We start from the raw sequence: 23,408 nt of genomic DNA, 5'->3' as shown, positions 1-23,408 counted from the left end.
TTTATATTATAAATATTTATAAATCAAGTATTATTAAATACAATTTTGATAAAATGTGATGAGTGTACTATTGGTGATGTGAGGATGAAGTCAATAGTTAGCTGAGGGTATATCATGTCATCAAATAGTAAGATATGTCCTTTAGTTTTTGAATTGTATGTTAAGTTTATTTTATATGTTACAGGTTATCTTATGTTCATTTTTTTAAATATGTGTATTACTCTAGACATTTCTAAAAAATACTGCAAAACAAAAAAAAGATAAAGTGACTAGTTTATAATAAAGATGGCATTGTCTTTAAAAATTATTAATTCCTCTTTGTTTATTCTGAGAGTTTTGTTGGTTTTACTCCCATATCCTGGATATATTCATCCTGATCAATACTTTCAATCTCCTGAAGCCATGGCTGGTGACATACTGCAAGTAAAAACAGATTTAACTTGGGAGTGGAGCAGTTCTTATCCTGCTCGCAATATTTTATTTCCTGCATTGTCTTCTGGATTTATATTTTGGTTGGCTAAGCATGTAAAAGCTTACCTGAATTACAATTACACACCATATTTATTATTGATACTACCTCGAATTATGATGCTTGTGATGACAGCTGTGATAGAAAAATTATTGGTGTTACTTGTGCTTCAAGAAAAAATGAAAACACAGGAAATTTGCCTATTTTTATTCCGTTCTTCTCATGTTAGTCAAATTTTCCTGACAACCACATTTTCTAATACCCTAGAAACATTGTTTTTTCTGTTAATTTTTTATCAGTCAAGAAGACTGGTAAAAATCTTGAAGAAAAGCACTGATCAAGTATGTTGTCAAACCATTTGTATTGGTTTAACTACAGCATTTGGTTTTTTTATTCGACCTTCATTTCTTGCTTTTGCTTTTTATCCTCTTTTACATGTTGCATTGACTTTAGTGTTCTATAATTCTTTCTTTAACACTCTAGTGGTAGGATTAAAGTTGTTTTTTTCTTTTTTTGTTGGGCTTACTATGGGAACTTGTTTTAATATCTTTATTGACACAGCATACTTTTCTAAATTCAATATGGTAGATTGGGTTTTCACTCCTTTGAATTTGATAAAATACAACACCAATATAACTCTTCTACAACAGCATGGTTTGCACCCAAGGTCACTTCATTTTGGCGTAAATATGGTTTTGTTGTTTGGACCTTTATATTTTTATTTAATCTTATTATTGGTGAAGACAGTTATTAATTGCCAGGTACGTTTATCTACCTCAAAAGAATTTTTGTGTTCTGTTTTGAGTTCAACTTTGGTTCCTGTTTTCATGATGTCATTTATAAAACACCAAGAGCCACGATATATTCTATCTGTCTTGGTACCATTAATTCTTTCAGTAGTTGTGTTATCACTGAACAGATTGAATAAGTTTTTCATGGTTACTTGGCTATTGTTTAACATTATTGGAACATTTTGGTATGGGTTTGCTCACCAGGGTGGTATTATTCCTGCATTATCTCAAATTCATCTACATAAAATGCAGAAAAATTCAATCCAAAGTCAGTATCATTTTTTCTTTTGGAAGACCTACATGATCCCTAAACATTTATTAGCACTTCCAAAGGATGAGCGGTATTTTAACATTCATGATTTAGCAGGTGCAGATCTTGATGTTTTCTTAAGTAATCTACAAGCTCTTCAAAAGTCTCCAGAAGTAAACAAGGTATTTTTAATAAAGATTATGATCAGTAAGTTTAACATTGGATTTCTTTTGTATTTGATATCTTAAATAATGTTATTTATATCTTCTGTTTTTTAGGTGTGGCTTCTTTGCCCAAGTTCTTTGCATAGCTTTATAACAAAAAAGTTTAATTTACTTTGTAAATTTCAACTCCAACAACAGTTTTTTCCACATATTTCTGTTGAAGATCTTCCATCACAAAATATGCAGGTTTTTGAATCTGGGACCAAATATATTTTTCACCTTGCTGCTATTTTGAAAGATTTATTTTCACTTAATATGTATGAAATTTACATGAACAATACAGTTATGATAAGTTATAAATAAATTTATGTGAACAATTTGGTTACGATGAATTTAATTTTTTAGAGTTTTTAAAAAGTGCAAATTAAAATAATCAGTATTCTCTCTATTCATCTTTCTCACAAATTTACTTTTTAAATCTACTTTCTTACAAATTTGTTGAGTTCTTAAATATATTATATATTAATAAATTTATTTAAAACTTTTGATATTTTAGTGTTAGAGTTTGTTTCTCTCACTTTTTTCAAAACAAGTCAAAATACCTTAAATATTTTTTCCTGTTATTATTTTTAGTTGATTTTTTATGTATAAAAAAGTTATCTGACTAACATACTATTAATTTTTAGTACTAATAAAAGTGTAGTATATTATAAATGCACATAAAGTTTACTAATTTTCATTGTTTACATTCTAAAGTTAATGCAGCAATGCTAGAAATATGAGTAGTAAAAAACCTCCATCTGGTGCAGGAAGTCAGCTGACCAAAGTTACTAGAGAAATTGACAAACTTAAGTTCAAGGTATTTCTGTAATAAAGATTTAATTATGCATTACAAATATCTTTTGCTCATTAAATTTCCCTGTTACAACTAAAAAACCTTTCACATTTCTTTTCTATTTTGACCAACACTTGTGTTTTTAATATGCATACTGTTCATGTAAATTATATGTATTTTTATTTGGAATGTTCTGCTTTTTAGGTTGATGATTTTTGTGCAAATGAGTTACCAAATCTTGGTGTTGCATCTTCTGATAGGCTAACTATTTTAAATGTGGCAAAAGATTTGTATAATGAAGTTGAGCTGATCAATAAAAAGCTAAAAACACTTCTATCTGTATGATACTGATGCTTATATGCTATAGTGATATAAAATAGTTTTAATAAGAAAAAATTTATGACCTTTAATGGCAGGGCAGGCGTGTTAGAAAAGAAAGGAAAATAAGGCTTCATATTTCTGAACTTGGTTCAAAGCTTTTTATCATGACACAGTCACTCCTACTCCAGTTTTGGAGTATATTCTTAAACTGTGATTCTGCCTCTAGCTCTAGCTACATGTAGAAAGTAAAAGTTGTATTTACATGTAGAAGTTAAAAAAAATTTTCAATTTTTTGTTAATTTTCACATATATGTTAAATATATATGTGTATATAAAACAAAGAAACAACAACTATGTATAGCATTTAAAGTTTCAAGTCAAGTATGTATGTATGTATGTATGTATGTATGTATGTATGTATGTATGTATGTATGTATGTATGTATGTATGTATGTATGTATGTATGTATGTATGTATGTATGTATGTATGTATGTATGTATGTATGTATGGCATACATACATACATACATACATACATACATACATACATACATACATACATACATACATACATACATACATACATACATACATACATACATACATACATACATACATACATACATACTTGACTTAAAAGTTGATAAAAATAAATACTTATCAACTATTTGGATCATAAAATAAAATCTTAGTTTAAGTATTTTATTAAAGGCTTCTCTTTGCTCCTCTTCAATCTGACTGCAGAGCATACTTAGCAGAATAGACTCTGAGTGATCTTTTAAAAGTGGGTAATATAATATCAATTACCTCCTATGTCTGATTTTTTAGTAATTGCATGTGATTAAGTAAGTTGATTTGTCCCCCCACCCAACTAGACTTTACATTAATGTTAAACCACAGCATATCTATTATGTACTCAATCAATCTCAAGTTATTTAAATTTTCACTTGTTATTCCATACTTACGTACAGATTCTGCAAAGTTTTAAGATAATATTTAGTCACCTTCTGTGGCAAACAGGACCACTTTTTAACATTTTATCAAGAAATGCTGACCATTAATTGCTGCTTTGAGTAGGACCATCAAGGAATTAAATTAGCCTCCTTAACCCTAGTGTATAGGTCACATACAACCCAAGAAAGTCTTTAGTCTTTTTTCAATCCACTGTATCACTTCTGCACATCCAGTATTTACACTGGCACTATCACAGCCTACAGCTTTCACTGTCAAATGCAATCATTTTTCTTTAAGCTGTTTAAATAAATGATCTGCATTTATCTCTGCAGTTTTTTTTTAAATCTAATTCTTCAGGAACAAAATGGAAAAGATAGTTTCCATCAGGTTCACTGCACACAGTATAACGTTTCAACATCTTTTATACCATCAAAAAGAATACTCAAACCATTATTGTTAAATTCATTTTCATGTTTTGAGATCAACTTTTTTTTCCAATTTTTTCCTGTTCTCCTTTGAATTTGTTAACAGAGGTTAACAAAAATTGACAGTGACAAAAATTTGGTGCAATTTTAGATCAGTTAAAACTTATTGAGTTTGTAATTATCCAGTCTCACTTTATTTGTAGTTTTGTTTATAAAGGTTAGTTTTCTTTCACTGAAAGTTTTGTTTAGTTACATTAATTAATAAAAAAAACTTGAAGTCACAAAATGAATCTGTTTACTTTAGTTAAACAATTTTACAATTATTGTAGTTTACAATCCAACTATTAATCTAAGGACATCGTAGAATATTTTGTTAGCTCTAATCAGCCCAAAAGAATCATCCAATATTATATGACAAAGTGGAAGAACAATGAAACAACATCTCATAAGATTGGATCAGGCAGAGAACCTAAATTTTTGGCTGCTAGGAGTATTAATTGTCTAAAAGCTCTCTTGAACAACCGGTATGGAACTTCAACAGGAAAAATTGCAAAATAATTCAAGAGCGAGTGATTTTTACATCATAAAACCATTAAAAAACAAAACAAACATTTGTTATTTAAAGAAAAAACAAATCCCTGATTGCACTTATAAACAATTAGAATAGTTACAAATGTGAATATATATTGTTAATGATGAGTTTTACATTCAAACCTACAAATATAATTTCTAATGCTAAATTTTACTCAGATGAACTGAAAAACGCATCAAAAAATGAGAAATGTAAGCTCATAAACAAATTTGAAAATAAAATTCTTCTGTGGAGTAGCATATTCCCTTGTTAAATTTTCAAAAGGTTATAACTTGGTTTGTGTCACTGAATTACAAGATATGAAGGATTTCTTGTCAATCCTTAAAGCTGAAAAATCTTGTATATATTATGTGTAAAATTATGTGTATATATTATGTGTAAACATGTATACAGAAAAGTTGGTGCAGCATGTCAGTATTGTTTTACTCCTTAAAGTAAAAAATACATATGTTGCTTACTATTCTGTATTAATTTTTTGTTCATTAAACTTTTTCTTTGTACTATTACTGTTTTGTGTTTATTTTGCGACAAATTTTTGTCACCAGGGGGTTAATGACCCATTATAAGACTAGTAGTTCGTTCTGTGATCATTTTAACATTATTAATTGTAGCAGTTGCTATTACCACATGGTTTTAATGTAAACCATTTTAATTCTTGTTTACTTTGAAAGTATTCATTTTTAACATTTACTAACTTTTACAGACAACAACCACAAGTCTTTGATTTTACATTTAGTTCTCTTTCTGAATTAGTAACTGAACTCACAAATTTAGTATTGGTTTTTTTCCACTGTAACGTAATTCCTGCAACAATATCATTCATTAGCTTAGTTTCAGTGGTCTTTCTCACTAGTCACTCTTAAATATAACCCATACTTGAGGGTATCCATAACCCATACTTGAGGGTATCTCTGGGAGTTGGGAGTTCTGATGGAAGAGATTCTAAATGTTTCAATCAACTTACTGAGTCAACAAGCTGACTTCCTTATTTTTTGGGTGTTTGATATCCTGATTATGTAGTCAGTTTTATTTCCTTAAAAGAATAAGCTCTTTATATGTAAAAAAAAATTATTGTTGTTATTATAATTAACAAAGTAATGAAGTCAATTTTTTTTTAAATATATTCATATGTTGTGTTTTGTATTAATGCACAATATTTCTTGTGTTGTGTTTTGTATAAATGCACAAGTGTATAGTTAACCAATCACACCAAAATTGGCATATATGCAATGAATTTTTTTACAAATTTCCAAAAAATTACTTTACTATACTCTCGTGTATTTAACCCTATCTATATATAAAAGATAACATTCTTGGAAAGATATGTTGAATTCAATAACGCAACAATATTATTACATCACAAAACAAACTACATTAATGAATAGGAGTGTTAATGTTTAATTAAATTTATTTTGCTACATGTTGTCTGTTACACTAAGTTCTTAAGTTTATGGCTTATTAGTATTTTAATTTAAGTTTGCTTGGCTGCATAATACTTTAGTACACTTATGTAAGTTGCAGCATTTTTACATTTCAAAAACGAAAAAATGTCTATAAAAAAAAGGCTTTAAGTGTAACAAAAAGTAGCTAAAAATAAAATTTCCAATGTAAATTTGTTTTTGTGTTTTTGTTACTAATTCAAATGATAATTAAAAAAAATAGATATGAATACACAAAAAGAGGTTTAATGATGTAAAAAAAAATCTTAAATCTAAATCTGCTAAGTTTTGTGCTGAGCCATCAAAATTTATTGGCTCAAGCTCTACTAAAAAAACCGAGGCTTAACAAAAGCTCCAGTTTCAGACTCTACTGTAAATACTAATTCCCCAGCTTGCTTAATGATTATGTAATTGATTAAAGAAGAAAGTACTAGTTTTAAGGACCTACATAAAAGTAAGAGCTATGGTTAATGGAGTATTCACAAAGGAGTTAGGACTTTGTTTTTAAATTTCAGGCCAATGAGCAAATGGCTACATCTTTATTTGAAAAGCAGAAATCTCAAGAAGTTCAGAGAATCTTGAAACTACAAGTATGTTTATTTTCTAATTCATCATTTACTATGTTTAATTTGTCTTTTACAAAAATAAGTTAGTGAAAACTTAAATTATAATTTAACTTTAAAAATGTTAGGTAACATCTTCAAATCTGTTGTTTTTTACAAAAAACTTTCAATTTTTTAATTTTTTATCTTTGAGGAAAAACTGAACAGCATCATTGACCAACTTGAGCCAGATAAAGTAGAGGAGGATTATTTCAGGTGTTTTTTATTATTACCATTTCTTCTAAATATTAACACCTATTAATGCTGAAATACAAGGTTATTGAATTTTACTAGTTCAGTAGCTTGGCTCAATATTTCATAATACTTAGCTACTAACCATCTTTACTAACCATTAGTTATTATATTCATAGGGGTTTGAGTCCTCAACAAAAGATTAAACAGTAAGTCCATAGGTCATATCTAATCACATGTCATGTTTTAAATCCTTTTTTTTTTACTAAAGGAATTTTGTCTTATTTAATACTCTTTTTATTGCTATCTCCATTGTATGGTTCATTATAATGTTAAAAAATATGTAGTTAATACACTAATAGTCATCTTCCTATTGGTAATTGTGTTCCTATTAGCCATTTCCGTATTTTGATTTTAATTTGTTTTATGTAGTTTTGTTCATTTTTTGAAAGAAGTTAGTGAAAATTAGTACAGTGAGCTTTGGAAACAATGAAGTGGTTGGATAGTTTAATTTAAGTTTTTTACATTTAAAGTTTGAAACAATAAACAAAATATAATAAACCTAATTAAGATGAAAATTAAATCTTTCAATTATTTTGTAAGGAAAATGAGAAACGAAGTTGTATCTACAGAAGATGAAGATGATGAAAATTTTAGTAAAAATACAAAGTCTAATGTTAATGATAATATTGCAAGGTAAAATAAAAAATAAAAAAATTCAACAACTTTCATTTTATTCCTCTCATCTACTGATTTTTTCTGATTTTTTTTTCTGTCAAAATTTTTAAATGCTAAAATTAACTTAGTGGAATACTTTAAGTTAAAATCTTACTGAACTTAAGTGATGATGATGATGACGGCATTGATGATGATGATGATGATGGTGATGATGGTGATGAAACTGAAGAAGATATCAAAGAGGATGGTGATAATGATGATGATGATGGTGGTGATGATGATGATAATGATGATGGTGATGATGATGATGATGATGAAGAGGAAGACACTGAAATAGGGAAACAAAAAAGTGTAACAAGTTCTACAAAGAAGAATTATGTATGGTTTTTTTTTTAATGATTTTACAGAATTTCGCTGTTAGTATTGATTTTTTAGTTTTTTGCTTAAATGGTTTCAGTAAATTAAGTTTGATTAATCAAACCCAATTTACTTAAATCATTTAAGCAAAGTTATGTTCAATAAAAAATTATGATATACTATCCATGCAGGTTTATTGTGTTGAAGCATTAAGCAATTTTCAAGCAGAGGAAGATGGTGACCTTTCATTTTTGAAAGGTGATATCCTGTACATCACAAAAGCAAAGTAGATAATTTCTTGTTTATTGCAAAAAGTTTGTTTCAAAAGAAATCTTAGAGCATTATCATTCTTATTAAAGTACTTTGATAATAATTAAGATGATAATATTATTCAAAATTATTCTTTTTTGTTTAGTATTAGTAATGGGTTTAATGATTAGTAATGAATTTGTATATATTTTTGGTGGTGATTTTGTTATTTACTGAAAAATTTTTTGCTTTTCGAGAAACGATTATTATTGTCACATTGAAATCCAATTTTTGTAGCGAAGATGGATGGTGGCAAGGCAGAAACAATAAAGGTGCCACTGGCTTAATTCCAAGTACTCTTGTCAAGGTATTTCTTTTTACTTGTAATGATTTTTTGTAACTATAAATGCTATAAATGAACAAAACAAAATTAGATTTATTGTCCAACTTTTTGCCAACTTTCCAACCTTTTTTTTTCTTTTTAGAAAACTGTAGATTGATATCTATCGCTTGTATATCCAATATGTTGCTTTTTCAAATTAAATGCGCTTTTATTCAGTTTCACTTTTTTTTTTTTTTTTTTTTTTTTATCTTCTTGGACTCTTATAATGTCATGTCATCTTGCTTCTGCCACTTTCCCTTGTGGGTATTTTTAATAATTTTGTTTCATCAATTCCTATATCATACCCTTCATTCAATATTCATTTAAAAAATGTTTTAATTTTAAAAAGTTTTATTATTTATTTTAGTTTCATAACAAAAAAGTATGGTAAAACTTTATGAAGTAAGGTTACATCTACACTGTGATAGTAAAATTACCTCTTTTATTGTTATTAGGTTGTGGAAGATAAAATCAGAACAAACTTTAAAGGTGCCTAGTAAAGTATTATGAGTAATTTTTGTTTGGCATGATCATAGAGTTATTTTCTTTTGATCTCAACTTTGTTTTGAAATATTTCTTTCAGCTTTAAACAGTTCTGCCAAAAGAAGGTGTTTATAGAAGATTTTCACTTGTATAATTTTGTATGAAAGAAGGGTACTTTGAATAAAAGTCATGGTGAACAATAACATTGACTGTCAATAAATTTTTCCTATAGACATCTCATCTGTTTTATTTGTTTTTGAAAGGATTTTGTTAACATGAACAATAACTAACAGATAATTTAAATACTGGTTAATACTTGATTTTATTAAACTGGTTAATTAAATTAAACTGGCATAATGAAATTAAACTGGCATAATTAAATTAAATTGGCTAATTGAATTAAACTCATATAGTTATTGCAATATAATTATATGAATTTAATTTAATTAGCCAGTTTTAAAAACAAGATTGTTTTGATTTAATAGTTTTTTTTTAGTGGTAAAGAGTTATGGAATAATACTTTAAAGAAAAATTCCTCTCCAGCCAAGGTATAATTATTTATCTAGATATAATTAAAATAATTAAAGATGGTTATTGTAAATTGTTTAGACAATTAGTAAAGCAATTTTTGCATATGATTTAAAGTTTATTTACTAACTGTTTACATGGAATACCCCATGAAATCATTGTTTTTCTTTTTAACATCTAATTTGAATTTAATCAAATAATTTAAAATTACAGTGTGTGGTATTATACTTACCCATTACTTAAATATAAATAGTTCACAAATAAATATACATACATTTAAATTTTACTTACTTTATAATTTGTTTTAAATGATGGAGTTTCAAAAAGGTCAAATATTTGTTATAATATTTCAAATCTAACTAAACATTGACTGCTGAAACTAAATATGTCTGCTGAAACTAAATGCATTCAAATCTTTGGTTTGAAAATGGCTAGTAATGAGGACATTATAAAACAGGTAAATGTCTGCAGAAAAATAGCTTTCAATCTAGTAAAAAGCTATCAGGAGGTACAATCAACCTCATGCAATCTAATTCTAAGAAGAAAGTATTTAATTTGTACCAAGAGAGTCATCCAGATTTTTAGGAATCAGAGAAGAAGCATGAGAAAGATGGCATAAGCTTAACATTTCCAATACTGCAAAAGGAGGCCATTTTGAATTGTAAAATGTTTTTAATTAATATATCAATTGATGAGCTAAAATTTCTTTAACTTTTTACACGTTAAAAGTTTATTTTATAATCAATTAATAATGGGTAAATATATGTCACACTCTGTAAGTAACCCATGTTGTTGAGTTTGCTTGTTCAAATGTATCTCATTTGTTTTCCTTTTTATCTTTATATTGCTGTAAATTATTAATAGATAGGAGTTACTGATGTATTAAAAGCAATGAAAGCAGTACCTTCTGGTTTTCGGAATTCAACCCTAGGGAAGCTATACAAACAAGGTGTTATGATTTATTGATTTATTTTTTTTTACATCGGTCTTATAACAGCACTAAAGCTTCTTGAATGTAATGTTATTTTATTTATAGATTATAAATGATTATATTATGTTTGTAGTATAATATATCATAGTATTCAATGATATAGATCACCATTAGTATCACTGCTGTAATATTTTTTATTAAATATTGTTTTTTTTCTCTTAATGTGTTAAATTTCTCTAATTTGTTAAGTTTTTTCATGTTCATTTTTGTTTTTCATAGAAGTATCAGAAAATATTTGTTTCTTGTTGCAGCTTAAATTTTATTTGTTACTTGTTTATTTATTATTTGTTTTCATATTTAGTTCAATTTATTTTTTTTAACTCTTGCTGTTGCAATTAATGTATTGGTTTAAAAAAAAAATAATCATGATTTGCATAATCCATGTTATTTACATGAGTTATCAACAGCCATATTGAATTGTCAGTTTTTAGCATGGTTTCATTTGGTACTAAAATTTTTTTTGTGTGACTAAAATGACCCATTAACAGAGCTGAAAAATCCTAATTGTTCCAAATGGAACTGCTGGGTCTGAAAGACCTTACTGTTTTTAAGGTTAATAAATTATTGTACACATCAACTTAATGCAAAGTTAATATTTAGATTCATTTTATAGATGTAAACAGAGCTTCATATTGGGTGCATCCAAAAGCCAGCAACTCTAATGTGTACTTTGTTGATCTATTTTGGGACAGCATTAATGAGCAGGTGAAATAATTATAAAATTCTAAATTTCATAATTTTTCCTTTTTTTTTTTTCTTTTCTTTTCTTTTATTTTTAAATATGATTTATTTTTTGTCTTGGATGGAGAACAGAATCCGAGCACTTGGTGGATTCTCTTCTCCAGCCAAATTGTTCTGGTGTTATTATCGGATAGTAACTTGATTCTCAAATGATTTTAAGCAAGTTAAAAAAGTTTGATTGCAATATATAGGGCATGAAAGGCCTAACAATAGGTATCCGTCACTCTACAAAACAAAGAGTTGAAAGCTGTAATATTTACAAAAATAAATGAAGAATTTTTTATTACAAAACACTTTAGCAATCAAGAAGATTGATTCAAAGAAGTTGGTAGTATTTTGGGAAAGATAGACTATGATAGTAATTGCAATATAAATGTTATCCTAGGAAAACTTAAAATTTAGTGTGCTTTGTTTATCAAGCACAACATTGCATTGAGAAAAACAGCTAGAAACATTAACATCTTGAAGATTATGATTTTCCTTACATTAAACTGGGTATCATTTGAGTCTCAATAAATGGTACTGTTTAATTTAACCAAGCCATTTTAATTTAATTATGCCAGTACCATTTATTGATACTATCATGATAGTTATCATGATGAAGTCAACAGTAACAAAATTCATGTTGATAACACCTCCATTCAAATGTAAAATTTTTACACCTTATAAGTGCTTAGCTTTAGTTGTTTGCAACATGAAGATAGTGAATTAATGTGAAAAGATATAAATAGTTTTAAAAAGCTGTATGTGATGTTGCTGCTGAATAATAAGCATCAAAGCTGCATTACAAAAAAAACAACTTAAAAACAGCAAACATTAATAAACTTTATTATCTTTTTCAACAATTTTTTTTATCCTTTCAGATCTTTTGCTTGAAATAAACACAATTAGATAAAAATTTAAGCTCTGGTAAGCAAAACTAGTAATAACTTTCTCTACAAGGTGTCTTTCAAGATTTTTACAAGGTGTCTTCAAGATTTTTACTGTTTATTTTGATTTATGTAAATGTAGTTCTAATATTATTTAGTTGCGAAGTCAATCTGTCAGCATATGCAGAACTGTTTCTTTAGTTTCTGCTCGTTCAATCCCACTGCCAGGTGCTGGTAAGAAATCTTTTTGTTATATAAAAACAGTTCTGATTCTTGGTACTGACAGTGTTACTAATAATGCCACAATTTTATTAGGTCCTGTAAGCAAAATAATTTGTGGGACCCTCTATACAGCTTAAAAAGCAAAAACATTGCACCTTTGACAAAATGTCAAACTATTTAGTTTAAATTAAAAAAATACAATAGTTTAGTAATAATATCAATAATTATAACAATAGTAATAATAATAATGATAATAATAATGAAAAAGTTTTTTGTAACAGTAAGAAAGCTGTAAGTAAGAGCTCAAAAGACTTTTATACTTTTCTTTATATTTTTTAATATTTTTTTGCCTTACTTTTAACAACATTTTAGAGTTTTAACATCTTAGATTTTGATTGACAAACCTGCTGACTTCTCACAATTTTAGCTTTCTTTTTGTTCTTTAAGGTATAAATGTTTTGAGCAGGCATGTTTATATTGCATTATGGGATAGCAAAAAGGTATACACATATTTACATACAAAGAAAATTTTAGTTAGAATTTTTTTAGTTGTTAAAAAAAAAATTTGCTAAAAATAGTAGTTCATAACTTTTTGTTTAATTTTCTTTGTATATTTAAAGAAACAACAGAATTTTGTTTTTTACAAGTAAAGTCTATCATTACCGTATATATTGTTACTAAGTCAATGAAGTTTTATACATCTATTTTTTGCTATACTCTATTCCCTGGATTTTTATTTGACACAGATTCTTAGTAATATCCATGTTGTTCGAGCCATACCAATAAACCTAGGAGACAACTGGACCTTCACTCCCAAGGTATTAGCTGGAAGTTTTGTAATTCGCTGGTTGTAATAAAGAATAATCTCAACTTTCATGTAACTGCTTTTAAATTTAAAGTTTTAGATGATAATTGCTCATTGTTATTCCAACATTTATAGGAATCTCTTCGAATTTTTAAACAGGAATAATATTTATAGAGATTGCATCATAGTTTTGTTCTTAAATTCGTTTTTTAAAGCTGACAAAAAAAAAGAGGGGTTTGTATGTTTACATTTTATCTTTAGGTTACAAAAATGGTTCCAACTCTGTATGATGGTGAAATAATTGTACGGACAAATTTTCAAAATAAGGATGTTTGTAAGTAATAAACACATTTAAAAAAAAAAAAAAGTCTTTAGTAAACAAACAAAAAAAAGTAGTTTTATCTTTTTTTTTTTCTTTTTTTTTTAGGTATTTTGTTCGAATTAAACTACACATACATTAGAATGGTAAAAAGTTTTTTGTAACATTAACAAATGAAAGACAGTATAAACCTTTACATTAAATGAAGACAACTGAGACGATCTATGCACAATCACAGACAAAACAGACTTCTTGGTTAAATGAAAATTTTGATTAGTGCCACCCATTTCTAATTTTTAATTTACGTCGGTGCCATTATTTGGTGACAGCATAAAAATTAGGCTGGTTGAAAATAAAGTTAACATGAATAAATCTGCAAAGTAGAGTAGCAAAGTTGTAAGCTTCCAGAGTTCAAAGATGCGAAGTTGTAACTTTAAAAAATTTTATGTAATGAAGATAAGCAAGACATTAAGGATACTTAATAAAAAAATAATTTTATGTAATAAAGATAAACAAGACATTAAGGATACTTAATAAAAAAATAATTTTATGTAATGAAGATAACCAAGACATTAAGGATACTTAATAAAATGATTTTCCAACAGTTTTAATGGGAATATATAGAGACAAAGGCAAAGTTTTAACTGTATGTAGAAGAAGCGAATCTGGGTCAATAAGCTTGTAAATGAGAGTAAATTGCAGCGATATATTGCTGGTAGTATAGAAAGACTTTAGTTTTCCATGCTCTTCATGACTCGAAGTGAGGAGTAACCTTTGGATGTCCTCGGAAAAAACTACTGTTGCTTATAATAAGGATATTCAGTACTGGTCTTCTTTTTATTGTCTGTGATTTTTCTTTGTCATTAATGATGACAACAATGACAATGACGATGATGATGAATTTACAAAAATATGATTTAATTTTATGGTTCTTTTGTAAGATTAGTTTTCATATATAGTCAACAGGTGAAGTAAGCGATATCTCCTGTGGATGGGCATCTTTACCGCTGTTTGATGAAGTTGGCGCACCTACTGGAAATAAGTAACATGATATTTGCTTTTTAAACTTTTTTGAACCATAGTTCAAAACATTAAAATATATAAATATTAAAACATTAAACTCTAATTATTTTTTTTTTAAATCAAAACAAAAAATTAATTGGACACAAAGCTTTTTCCAAGTTGTAGGGTTATTAAACTCAGTTCTGACGAAATTTATCCACAATCTGTAAATGCTTAAGTAATTCTAGCTAATTTTTACTCTGGACAAGATAATTGATCTAACGTTTTCTATTCTAAAATATCCGTGCGTGAATAAAATAGAGAGCTTTACATAGATTTAATAATGGTAATAGCAAAAGATGTTACATTTAGGCCATTTTTAAATTATAATATAAATAACAGTCGTGAATCAATATTCTTAAAGTTTCGTGTTTTGTTTGGTCTAGCAACTGAAGTAGGTGGATCATGTTGTTTTGATGATGAGTTTGTTTTAATTCTTTTGATTCTTTTAATGAATGAAATTCTTTTAATAAATTTCACCGGATTCCTTCTCTCTGATTGCTCCACTGCCTCTTTTTTGCATTTAAAAAAAAGAAAACTCTTCTGAAAAGGAGAAACAAGGAAGATGTCTTCCTGTTATAATTAAACTGACACTGTCGAGTTACTTTTAATCATTTTTAACGTGTTCCAGCAATTTCTACTTTAGAAATTTTGAGCTGATTTTAAAAGGTGGAACACCATTTGAAAAAGGTGTGGTTCTAGACATGACGCTCTCGTTAAATCGTAAGCAATTTTTTATGTTACATATAAAATACATTAAAAAATATTTGCACTACATGTTATTTACACTACGTATTTTAGATAAAAGTTATATTTTACTGTTGCTTGTATAGAATAAGGTTTAAAATCGCAACATTTTTTGTAAAATTTTAATGAAATTTTTTTATTGAACTTAGCCAATCAATCGTTTCTCCAAAATCTCATCCGAGTTAACTCTCAGCCGAGAATTGTAGTAAAAACTACTACCTATAACAAATTAGACAAGGAAATATACGAGTAATTAGTTATTAGTTGATTTAATTTAATGACACTTTGAATATGTTTAAAAAGACAAAAAGTGTGTATGTTATGTTTTTTTTGTTTTTTTTTTTTAGTTTATTGCCGAATACATTAGTAACTTGCCGAAAATACTCGCGATTTATTGGCTTGTATCGCCATCACGCTGCTGTATTGCTTTGCAAAGAAGAGCATGTTTCAGCTGGTACGTAGCTATGGAACTTATGATTAAATAATTAAGGTTTTATACAGATTTTATGTAGGTTCCAAAAAATCAGAAATTTTTTAGTCTAAAAAAAAAAAACTTTAAATAAACATGAGTATATTTTTCTTTTTTTTAGTTTTGAAAGCAGAATATTTTTTTTTTAGAGATTTTCTCAAAATTAAAGCCATGCTACTTTCATATCTGTTTTAGATCTGATTTGCGATCCTATTTTGTCTCATTTTCCTCGTGCCCTGGACTACTCTGATCTGTTGGATGCTCTTCTTATGACGTGGAATGATAAATGTCGAACATCTCTTAAAAGGTCTCAAAGAGTGAGCCCATCTTTTTTTTTTCTTTTTGTTGGAAACTATTTTTAAAAACCTGGCATATACATTTGAACGCTTTTTACTGTAGTGTATATAATTTTAAAAGATTTTTTCTAAAAAATGTTTTACAACGCATTTCAACACTTTTGACTAATTTTACCAAATCGATATTTTAATTTAGAAAGATATTAATTATCTTCACGGTTTATTCAAACAATGTTTTTGTGAGTCTATTTATGCGCTTTTGCAAACTTCACATCTCCCGCCAATCGATTGGGCCAACGAAAATGTTGAAAACGTAAGACTTATTTCTTTATCTATTTTTTTGGCTTCAACTATTTTTTGTGTAACCACTTGATTTTTTTTTTTTTTTTTATAGGCACGTTATGCATTTATTTTGGAGTTTCTTCAACGAAAAAACACGCTAGGTAATCTTCTTTGCTCTGACCTTAGTTTCAAACCTCTTAACATTAACAAACTTAAATTTGACGTCATTTCAAAACATGCAGAACAGCGACCGTCGATCGGTTCTTCGGATATTACGTGATGTTTTTACCTAAAGTGATGTCTATATTAGGCAATCTGTGTGTAATATATATATATATATATATATATATATATATATATATATATATATATATATATATATATATATATATATATATATATATATATTTGTGTGTATGTATGTATATATATATGATTATGTATATATACGCTTATATATATATGTATGTATACATTTATATTTTATATATGTAAATATGTATACATATAAAAATATATATAGATATATTTATATATTTATATGTATAAAAATATATATATATATATGTATAGAATTATAGTTTCGGCTTTTTCTAAAACAAGTGCGCTGATATTGTTTATAGTTTAACAGAATATTTAATTCATTTTAATTGAAAACGTTAACGAAGCTTATGTAAATTTTTTCATTACTGTGTAATATATACAAGTGTTATAAATTATAGTTCATTCGCCGTCTTTTTGGCATTTGCCGAACTTTCTTTCGACTTCATAAGTAACAATTCTTAGCAATTTTTTTTAAAGCTGAGAATGTTGATTCCGAGTAATAAAACACCAATTCTCATTGCCTAATATGTAAATATTCGGTGCGTCCTTTTCTTTGGTGGGTGACGTCAAACTCGTGTTTAAATCTAAGGGATTCGTAAAAAACTGCATTATCGTTGTTATTGAGATTCGTAGAACTAAATTTTGCGACAAGTTTTGGAGAAAAAATGTTGCGTAATGGTGATATTCTTTCTGGTGGGCTCGTAGAATGTCGGTGAATATCATCTTCGCAAACAGATGAGTTTGAGTACGATGTTGAATGACGAAAAAGTTCAGATGTTTTCGTGGGAGAAGGTATATCACAAAAAGATCTACGGCGGATGTAGGGGTGACCTAAAAAAAAAAAGACTAAAAATAAAGTACTGCAGCCCCCCACTTTGGTATGTAAAGGGAAGACAATTAGAAAATCTTAATGCAATCGTACGTAATTACACAACCCCAACAATCAAACTCGGAAACAAATGTTTAACTTTAAATTACTGATGCGTGGTTGAGCTTTTACACTATAACATTTAGTTAAACTGATTCTCAAAAATATGCAGATCATTTGTTTAATTAGCGCTGTTAGTTAACTTAGGTTCTGAAAGTTTTCTTCAGGTTCATTAAAAACAAAAAACAAAAAAAGTTGTAATAAAAAACATGAATATATTTGATACTCACATGTAGGTGGAGACCGCATGTCTACCGATGAATGCATGTATTGATGGTGTCGCATCAACACTTTATCGTATGACACATTATGAAGTCGTTGTGAATTATGAAACACAGGATTGTGAGTGTGTCGATTCGAAAATTCGTTACATTCATACGGATGAGCACGGGGGGTGCAGCAGTTGCACAATTTTCGTCTCTCAATAAATTCTTTGTGTTCGTTTCGTTCTTTAGCATCCAAAAATGCTTTTGCAAATGGGTTGTATCGTATCTTTAAGTTGGTTATCTATGTATTTAAATTTTTAAAAATTGTTAAATTAAATTGAGGTAACGAAATAAAATAAAATGCAATTACATCATTTGCCGGTCGTTTATGAAAGAAAATCGCATTTCCATATTCCTTATAACACATTGTTGCTAATGAAATCAATTAATTGTAAAAGCTACCTACTATTGGTTATTTCCCACCATTCACCAACAAACTTTCGTTCGTTTGAATTGTAATAGTTTAGTGGTTTTTTTACTTTGTTCGAGTTGTACCATAAATTTCATAATACTTTTAATTCTACGATCTTAGCGCGTTAAAAAAGATTTCCCTTGATACCCAAGTTAAAAAAAAAATTGATCTAAATTATAAACAACTACCTCTTCATTCTGATAAGCTGTGACTGCAATAAACTCCGTTTCAACAAATGTGTGCGTCGATGCAATTTTATCACCATTTCCAACCTTGACAATGTGTATACGAGGTTTATATTTATGCAATGAGTTCAGCATAAGCTAAATGAAAAAAACCGTCTCGGATTATTTTCTGTAAATGTTTTACAAATTTCACCAAAAATCTTTATTAGAACAAGGTAAAACCGCACTTACCACTTGTCCATTTGTGCTTTCCTTGTTGGTGAGTTTAACCTTAGAAAACACAATTGGGTTTTTCATCCAATGACCGCCAAAGTTCGGTGAGTCGGGATGAACATATATTTTACTAGGCGGTGTAGGCTCTGGTTTACCAGCGTGTGACCACTCACCGTTAACATACTTCCACCTGTTCTCATCAACTGGTAAAAAGTCTAGCATAATTGTATACATTGACTGAGGATCTAAACCTTCGACGCTTGATTTTAAAACTGGAAACATGCGTCTATAAAATTAAAATAAAATGGTAGTGTCAGTTTATATTTATAAAAGGATTCTGTTAATAGAGGGAGGGGATTTGTTCCGCTAAATAAATAATCTTTTTAAAAGGTAAAGGTTGTCCTTAAAATATTTTCGTCTCGTAAACATCATGGTCGTAAACATCGTCTCGATAGCAATTCTTGTTAAAAAAAGGCAAGTGTTTAAGATAACCTGAGCTTAAAACATACTTAATTTGTACACGTATTTGTCATATATATAAATGTGCATAAACACAAACACACTATGAGCCACTTAAATAGTTTTAATAAAAAAGAATTGCAAAGAGGTCCTCAGTAACATAAAAACCTATGGCCTGCACTTATAGAGCTATTTAGAAGAACTCTTAAATCAAAGGAGGTAAAACTCATTTTTTAATTCTTATTTTAATTCATATTTATTTTAGAGAAATTAGTTAACATTAAAGTATATTTTAGTAAATTTTAGCAAATTTTAAATTTTGGAAACCGTCCACAGTTTTTCAATCAGCTAAATGATAGACATGTCAAATGAAATTTCCCTGCTAAAAGTGGAGATTTCCCAAATGACGCTACTAAAATCATTTGTTAACGTACATTTGATTTAAGTCGTTAATGCCGGACTTCTCGATGTTCCATTGTGCTCAACAGAGAAATTCCTCAGTGACTAGACATTCTTATTAGAGTTTTAAAAAAACACTAGACGGAAGTTTATCTCAAGTTTTTGAAACTGCACGAAAACTTTTATTTTTTATCAAGACTTCCTGCTTTTATAAACATGATAGAATGATACGTAGCAAATCTTAAGTAACTGGTTATAAGTAAGAAGCGAAAGAATAATCCCTTATTTTTCAGTGGTTTTTTTTTTTTTCGGACTTTTCAAAAAAAAAAGGGAAAGTTTGGAGTTCATTTAAAAATTTTAGTTGCACCCGAAGATAAGTATATTGACGTAAACAATTTTTAAATAATAACAACTATCCGCTCAAAACGATTGCAGATTATATCTTTATAAGGACGTAAGGGGTAGAAACGCAAGCCACTAATCACTAAGACTTTCTTTAAAAATTTTATTTGCGTCAGGTGACGTCTAAATTTGAATATGAAGTTCGCGAAGATCTATTTCGAGATTTCTAATTTAAAAACTATCAAAAATTTTGAGATATTTAAATGAAAAATGATATACAGCCTCATTTTTTATTAAAATAAGATAAAGAGCAAAAGAATTTACCTTCCATTTTTTGTGACTATCATTTCGTTAGTCATCCGGTGAAAACTCGTCCATAAATTGATATCTTCCAATTTAACCCTCAACATTAAATCTTTGGTCAATTTCTTCTCCGTTTTCTGATTCTTGCTTTCGCTATCTTTCAAGATGGTTGCCATTGAGAAATCAGACTTCATTGTTGATGTTATTTTTTTTATTTTAACCTTTTGCAGAAAAAAAAAAAGCCTTACAAAATAAAGTCCAAATTACCTATTTAATGCAATTTTCTTATACATCACGCCACGATTGTTTCTACTTTCGAACATGAATTGTTTTTCTTAATACCATCTGCAAATAATATGCTCGATTATCTCCTTTAAGCTACGCCTCTTTTGCTTTTTTTTTTTCTCTTAAAAATTTTGCATTGCCAAGTAAATCACTCAATCACATTAATACCAAAAAGAAAGTTAAGTTTAATACGAAAAACCCGTTAAGTACCCGTTAATATACTTGTTTTTTCTTCGCACAAGGCGAGTCTTGAACAAATTAGCATAAAATACACAAAATTGTTTCTTTGCATCTTTACAGCACAAAACCGCAAAACATCCGTTTTGGAGGCTTAACCCGTAATTGAAAAAAAAAAAAAAAAAAAAAAAAATTGCGATTTCAAGCAAACTGACTTAATATGCGGGATTAAACAACTAATGTATTGGTTTATATTAATTGTGTTCTTTACGAAAAGTCGGTTAGTTGTGTTAAGATAATTTTAAAAAAAGTGAAAGGACGTCGGTTTTTTGTGATGCGACTTCTTAGCAACTGCTCGTGAAATGAATACATGTTTTTGTGTTGAAAGACTTCGCACTTACAAAGTGTGTGACTCCTAAATCGAATTAAGATGTTAAAGGCTAAACGCTAATTAATATTTTAGTATTAAAAGTCGCTTACATTTATGCAGCGTTTTCCTAATTACGTGCGTTGGAGTGTAAAATATTAATGCTAGTTAAATTCTTTCTTCCGCCCTCAACTTAGAGAAAGCTTTTGGAATTTTATATCGCAGTTCTTTTCATTGAAGTGATTCTTTTTATTTGTAGTTCTTTTATTGGGACTTACTCCAGATCTTTCTTTGCAAAAAATTGCCGTATTAAGATAAAACATGTTCGTTATTCAATTATTGTTTTCTTATGTTAAAGGTCATAATTCAAGTCACCAAACAAGGATGATTCAAATAATAATTCAGATTTAGCTTTTTTTTTTCTTTTTTTTTTTTTATCGAATCACGCAGAAGAAAAAAATTCTTTTTTGACATTGTTATAATATTAAATAATTAAGTGTCGGTTTCATCCATAAGTAGAAATGGATTGAAAATCTTACCTCTTAATATTCCATTCTGTGTTTAAGTTGATTTCCGTAAATAAAAATTAGAAAATATAAAACTTTAAAACACACGGTATATAACATACATTACATAGCAACTTCCTTAAAAAAATCACTCTTACTGCTCATAAGAAATAAAAGTTTGTAATCGGGCTCTCTCGTAAATTCATGCTGCCTACAAACACTTGATCCCAAACGCTCATGAACCAAGACAAAAGAAATCTGTTGCTCTTTACCTATTGAACAGATAATAATTAGCACTTTGCTACGCGATTCTATTTCCATTCAGTTTTTCTGACTTAATCTGTTTCTACGGAAAAGTTAAAACATTCGTGTGAAATAAATTAAGTTCGAGAATTTCTTTGCGGTGGATCCTTTGAGCCCGCATTTTTTTTTTTTTTTTTTCTTTTTCTGTTGAACTGAAAAAGACATTGAATAAAAAAGAGAAAATTTTATTAGATGTATATTAAACTTATTTCTTTCATAAATTATCATGGTTTTATGCAGTTTCTTTTCTGTACGTTTTTTTATACGTTCCTCAAATTGTTAAAACAAAAATAAATTAAAAAAAGTTGACTTTATAAACAAACCTTTTTAACAAACAAGATTGCTTACTATGTGGGATACCATGTAAGAGTACAATTAGGTACAAAGCAATCGATGATTCACAAGGGCCTTATTATAAACCATTTTCTTAAGGGAATTTATAAACTGGGAATAATTTCTAACCTCATTCATTCAATTTAGCTGTTTTGTATGTGTGTGTGTGTGTGTGTGTGTGTGTGTGTGTGTGTGTGTGTGTGTGTGTGTGTGTGTGTGTGTGTGTGTGTGTGTGCATGTGCGTGAGTGTGTGTGACTGTGTGGGTACACTAAATGTTTTTAATTTTAATCAAAAATGTTTTTAAAGAGTATTTGGTGTGGGAAATGGATTAAATATCCTTCGATCTTCTTTTTCGTCACATATCCTCTATCGAAGACTCGGTCTTTTTTTATTTCTGAATTTCCGATCGAATTTATTTTTACTCAACCAATCAAGAAACTCAGCAAAAGTTCTAAATAGTTACGCTAACTTAAAAACTAATTGTCATTAGTGTTCTTCGGACATTTTCGAATTTAATTTTTCTGATAAATTGTGACAATGAAAATTAGCAATGAGCTGTTATTATTTTTATCAGGATCGTTTAAGCAAAAAAATATTTTTTTCAGCAATATTTTGCGCAGCCCATTCAAAGATGCGTAATTACTGAGTACCGTATCTAGTTTGCGTAACTCTCCGCTAAATATTGAGCAAAAATTTGAAGCTTAACGGAACGACACGGTAGTGCGGTTAATTCGCAACTCAAAAATAGTATTAGATATTTCGCACGCCTTAAATTTTATCGTCGCATCCTTCGTAATGCGTTCGTTAAACTCGCTAAATGACTTTAAATAAATCAGTGCTTTGAAGGCATAGAGCTCGAGTCGATTCGAACCTGTTTTTAAATTAATTAGCGGTAACTTTTTTATTACACCTTTCACGAAAAAATCGAATAAATATTTAAATTCTGATCGAAAATGCAATTAACATAAGTACACGAAGAAATTTGTTTTATGAAGCCGAATGGGTCGGAGAGAACGTCGAATGAATTAATACTTTCAAGTTGTTTTTTTTGTTTTCTTTATTTTTAATCAGCGTGTTTTTAAAAAACTTAA

The 23,408-nt window shown here is 28.3% G+C and overlaps 3 protein-coding genes across 9 annotated transcripts; 2 read left to right on the top strand and 1 right to left on the bottom strand.

The window, feature by feature from the left end:
* Positions 1-25: 25 nt before the first annotated feature.
* Positions 26-2,057, top strand: LOC145187576 (GPI alpha-1,2-mannosyltransferase 4-like). The gene is made up of 2 exons (XM_080063999.2): positions 26-1,692; positions 1,789-2,057. The coding sequence occupies exons 1-2, from the start codon at positions 286-288 to the stop codon at positions 2,035-2,037; spliced, it is 1,656 nt and encodes a 551-aa protein (XP_079920125.2). The 5' UTR covers positions 26-285; the 3' UTR covers positions 2,038-2,057.
* Positions 2,058-2,341: 284 nt separating this feature from the next.
* LOC145187888 (nephrocystin-1-like) lies at positions 2,342-18,341 on the top strand. 7 transcript variants are annotated; one of them, XM_090082246.1, is made up of 26 exons: positions 2,342-2,533; positions 2,714-2,848; positions 6,756-6,830; positions 6,997-7,058; positions 7,638-7,730; positions 7,877-8,090; positions 8,261-8,355; positions 8,616-8,685; positions 9,156-9,189; positions 9,284-9,308; positions 9,680-9,731; positions 10,576-10,660; positions 11,316-11,407; positions 12,471-12,546; positions 12,982-13,034; positions 13,281-13,352; positions 13,601-13,673; positions 13,767-13,804; positions 14,618-14,700; positions 15,367-15,443; positions 15,617-15,716; positions 15,815-15,921; positions 16,132-16,253; positions 16,429-16,545; positions 16,627-16,675; positions 18,003-18,341. In XM_090082246.1, the coding sequence occupies exons 1-26, from the start codon at positions 2,453-2,455 to the stop codon at positions 18,038-18,040; spliced, it is 2,118 nt and encodes a 705-aa protein (XP_089938372.1). In that variant the 5' UTR covers positions 2,342-2,452; the 3' UTR covers positions 18,041-18,341. The 7 variants fall into 7 exon arrangements, with proteins under 7 accessions (XP_089938372.1, XP_089938392.1, XP_089938387.1 ...); XM_090082266.1 differs by lacking the exon at positions 7,638-7,730 and adding an exon at positions 7,214-7,243; XM_090082261.1 differs by lacking the exon at positions 18,003-18,341 and adding an exon at positions 7,214-7,243 and having other exon boundaries at positions 16,132-16,243; positions 16,627-16,836.
* Positions 17,184-21,231, bottom strand: LOC145188145 (T-box transcription factor T-like). The gene is made up of 5 exons (XM_080064715.2): positions 20,367-21,231; positions 18,861-19,128; positions 18,633-18,767; positions 17,997-18,273; positions 17,184-17,669 (listed from the first exon to the last, which is right to left on the bottom strand). The coding sequence occupies exons 1-5, from the start codon at positions 20,537-20,539 to the stop codon at positions 17,353-17,355; spliced, it is 1,170 nt and encodes a 389-aa protein (XP_079920841.2). The 5' UTR covers positions 20,540-21,231; the 3' UTR covers positions 17,184-17,352.
* Positions 21,232-23,408: the final 2,177 nt, after the last annotated feature.

This window comes from Hydra viridissima, unplaced genomic scaffold (assembly GCF_058129835.1).
Source record: "Hydra viridissima isolate aposymbiotic clone 2 unplaced genomic scaffold, HvirCarnegie_v1 scaffold_1, whole genome shotgun sequence".
NCBI lineage: Eukaryota > Metazoa > Cnidaria > Hydrozoa > Anthoathecata > Hydridae > Hydra > Hydra viridissima.
The sequence above is the reverse complement of the archived record's forward strand: the minus strand, read 5'-3'. Positions and strand labels throughout refer to the sequence as shown.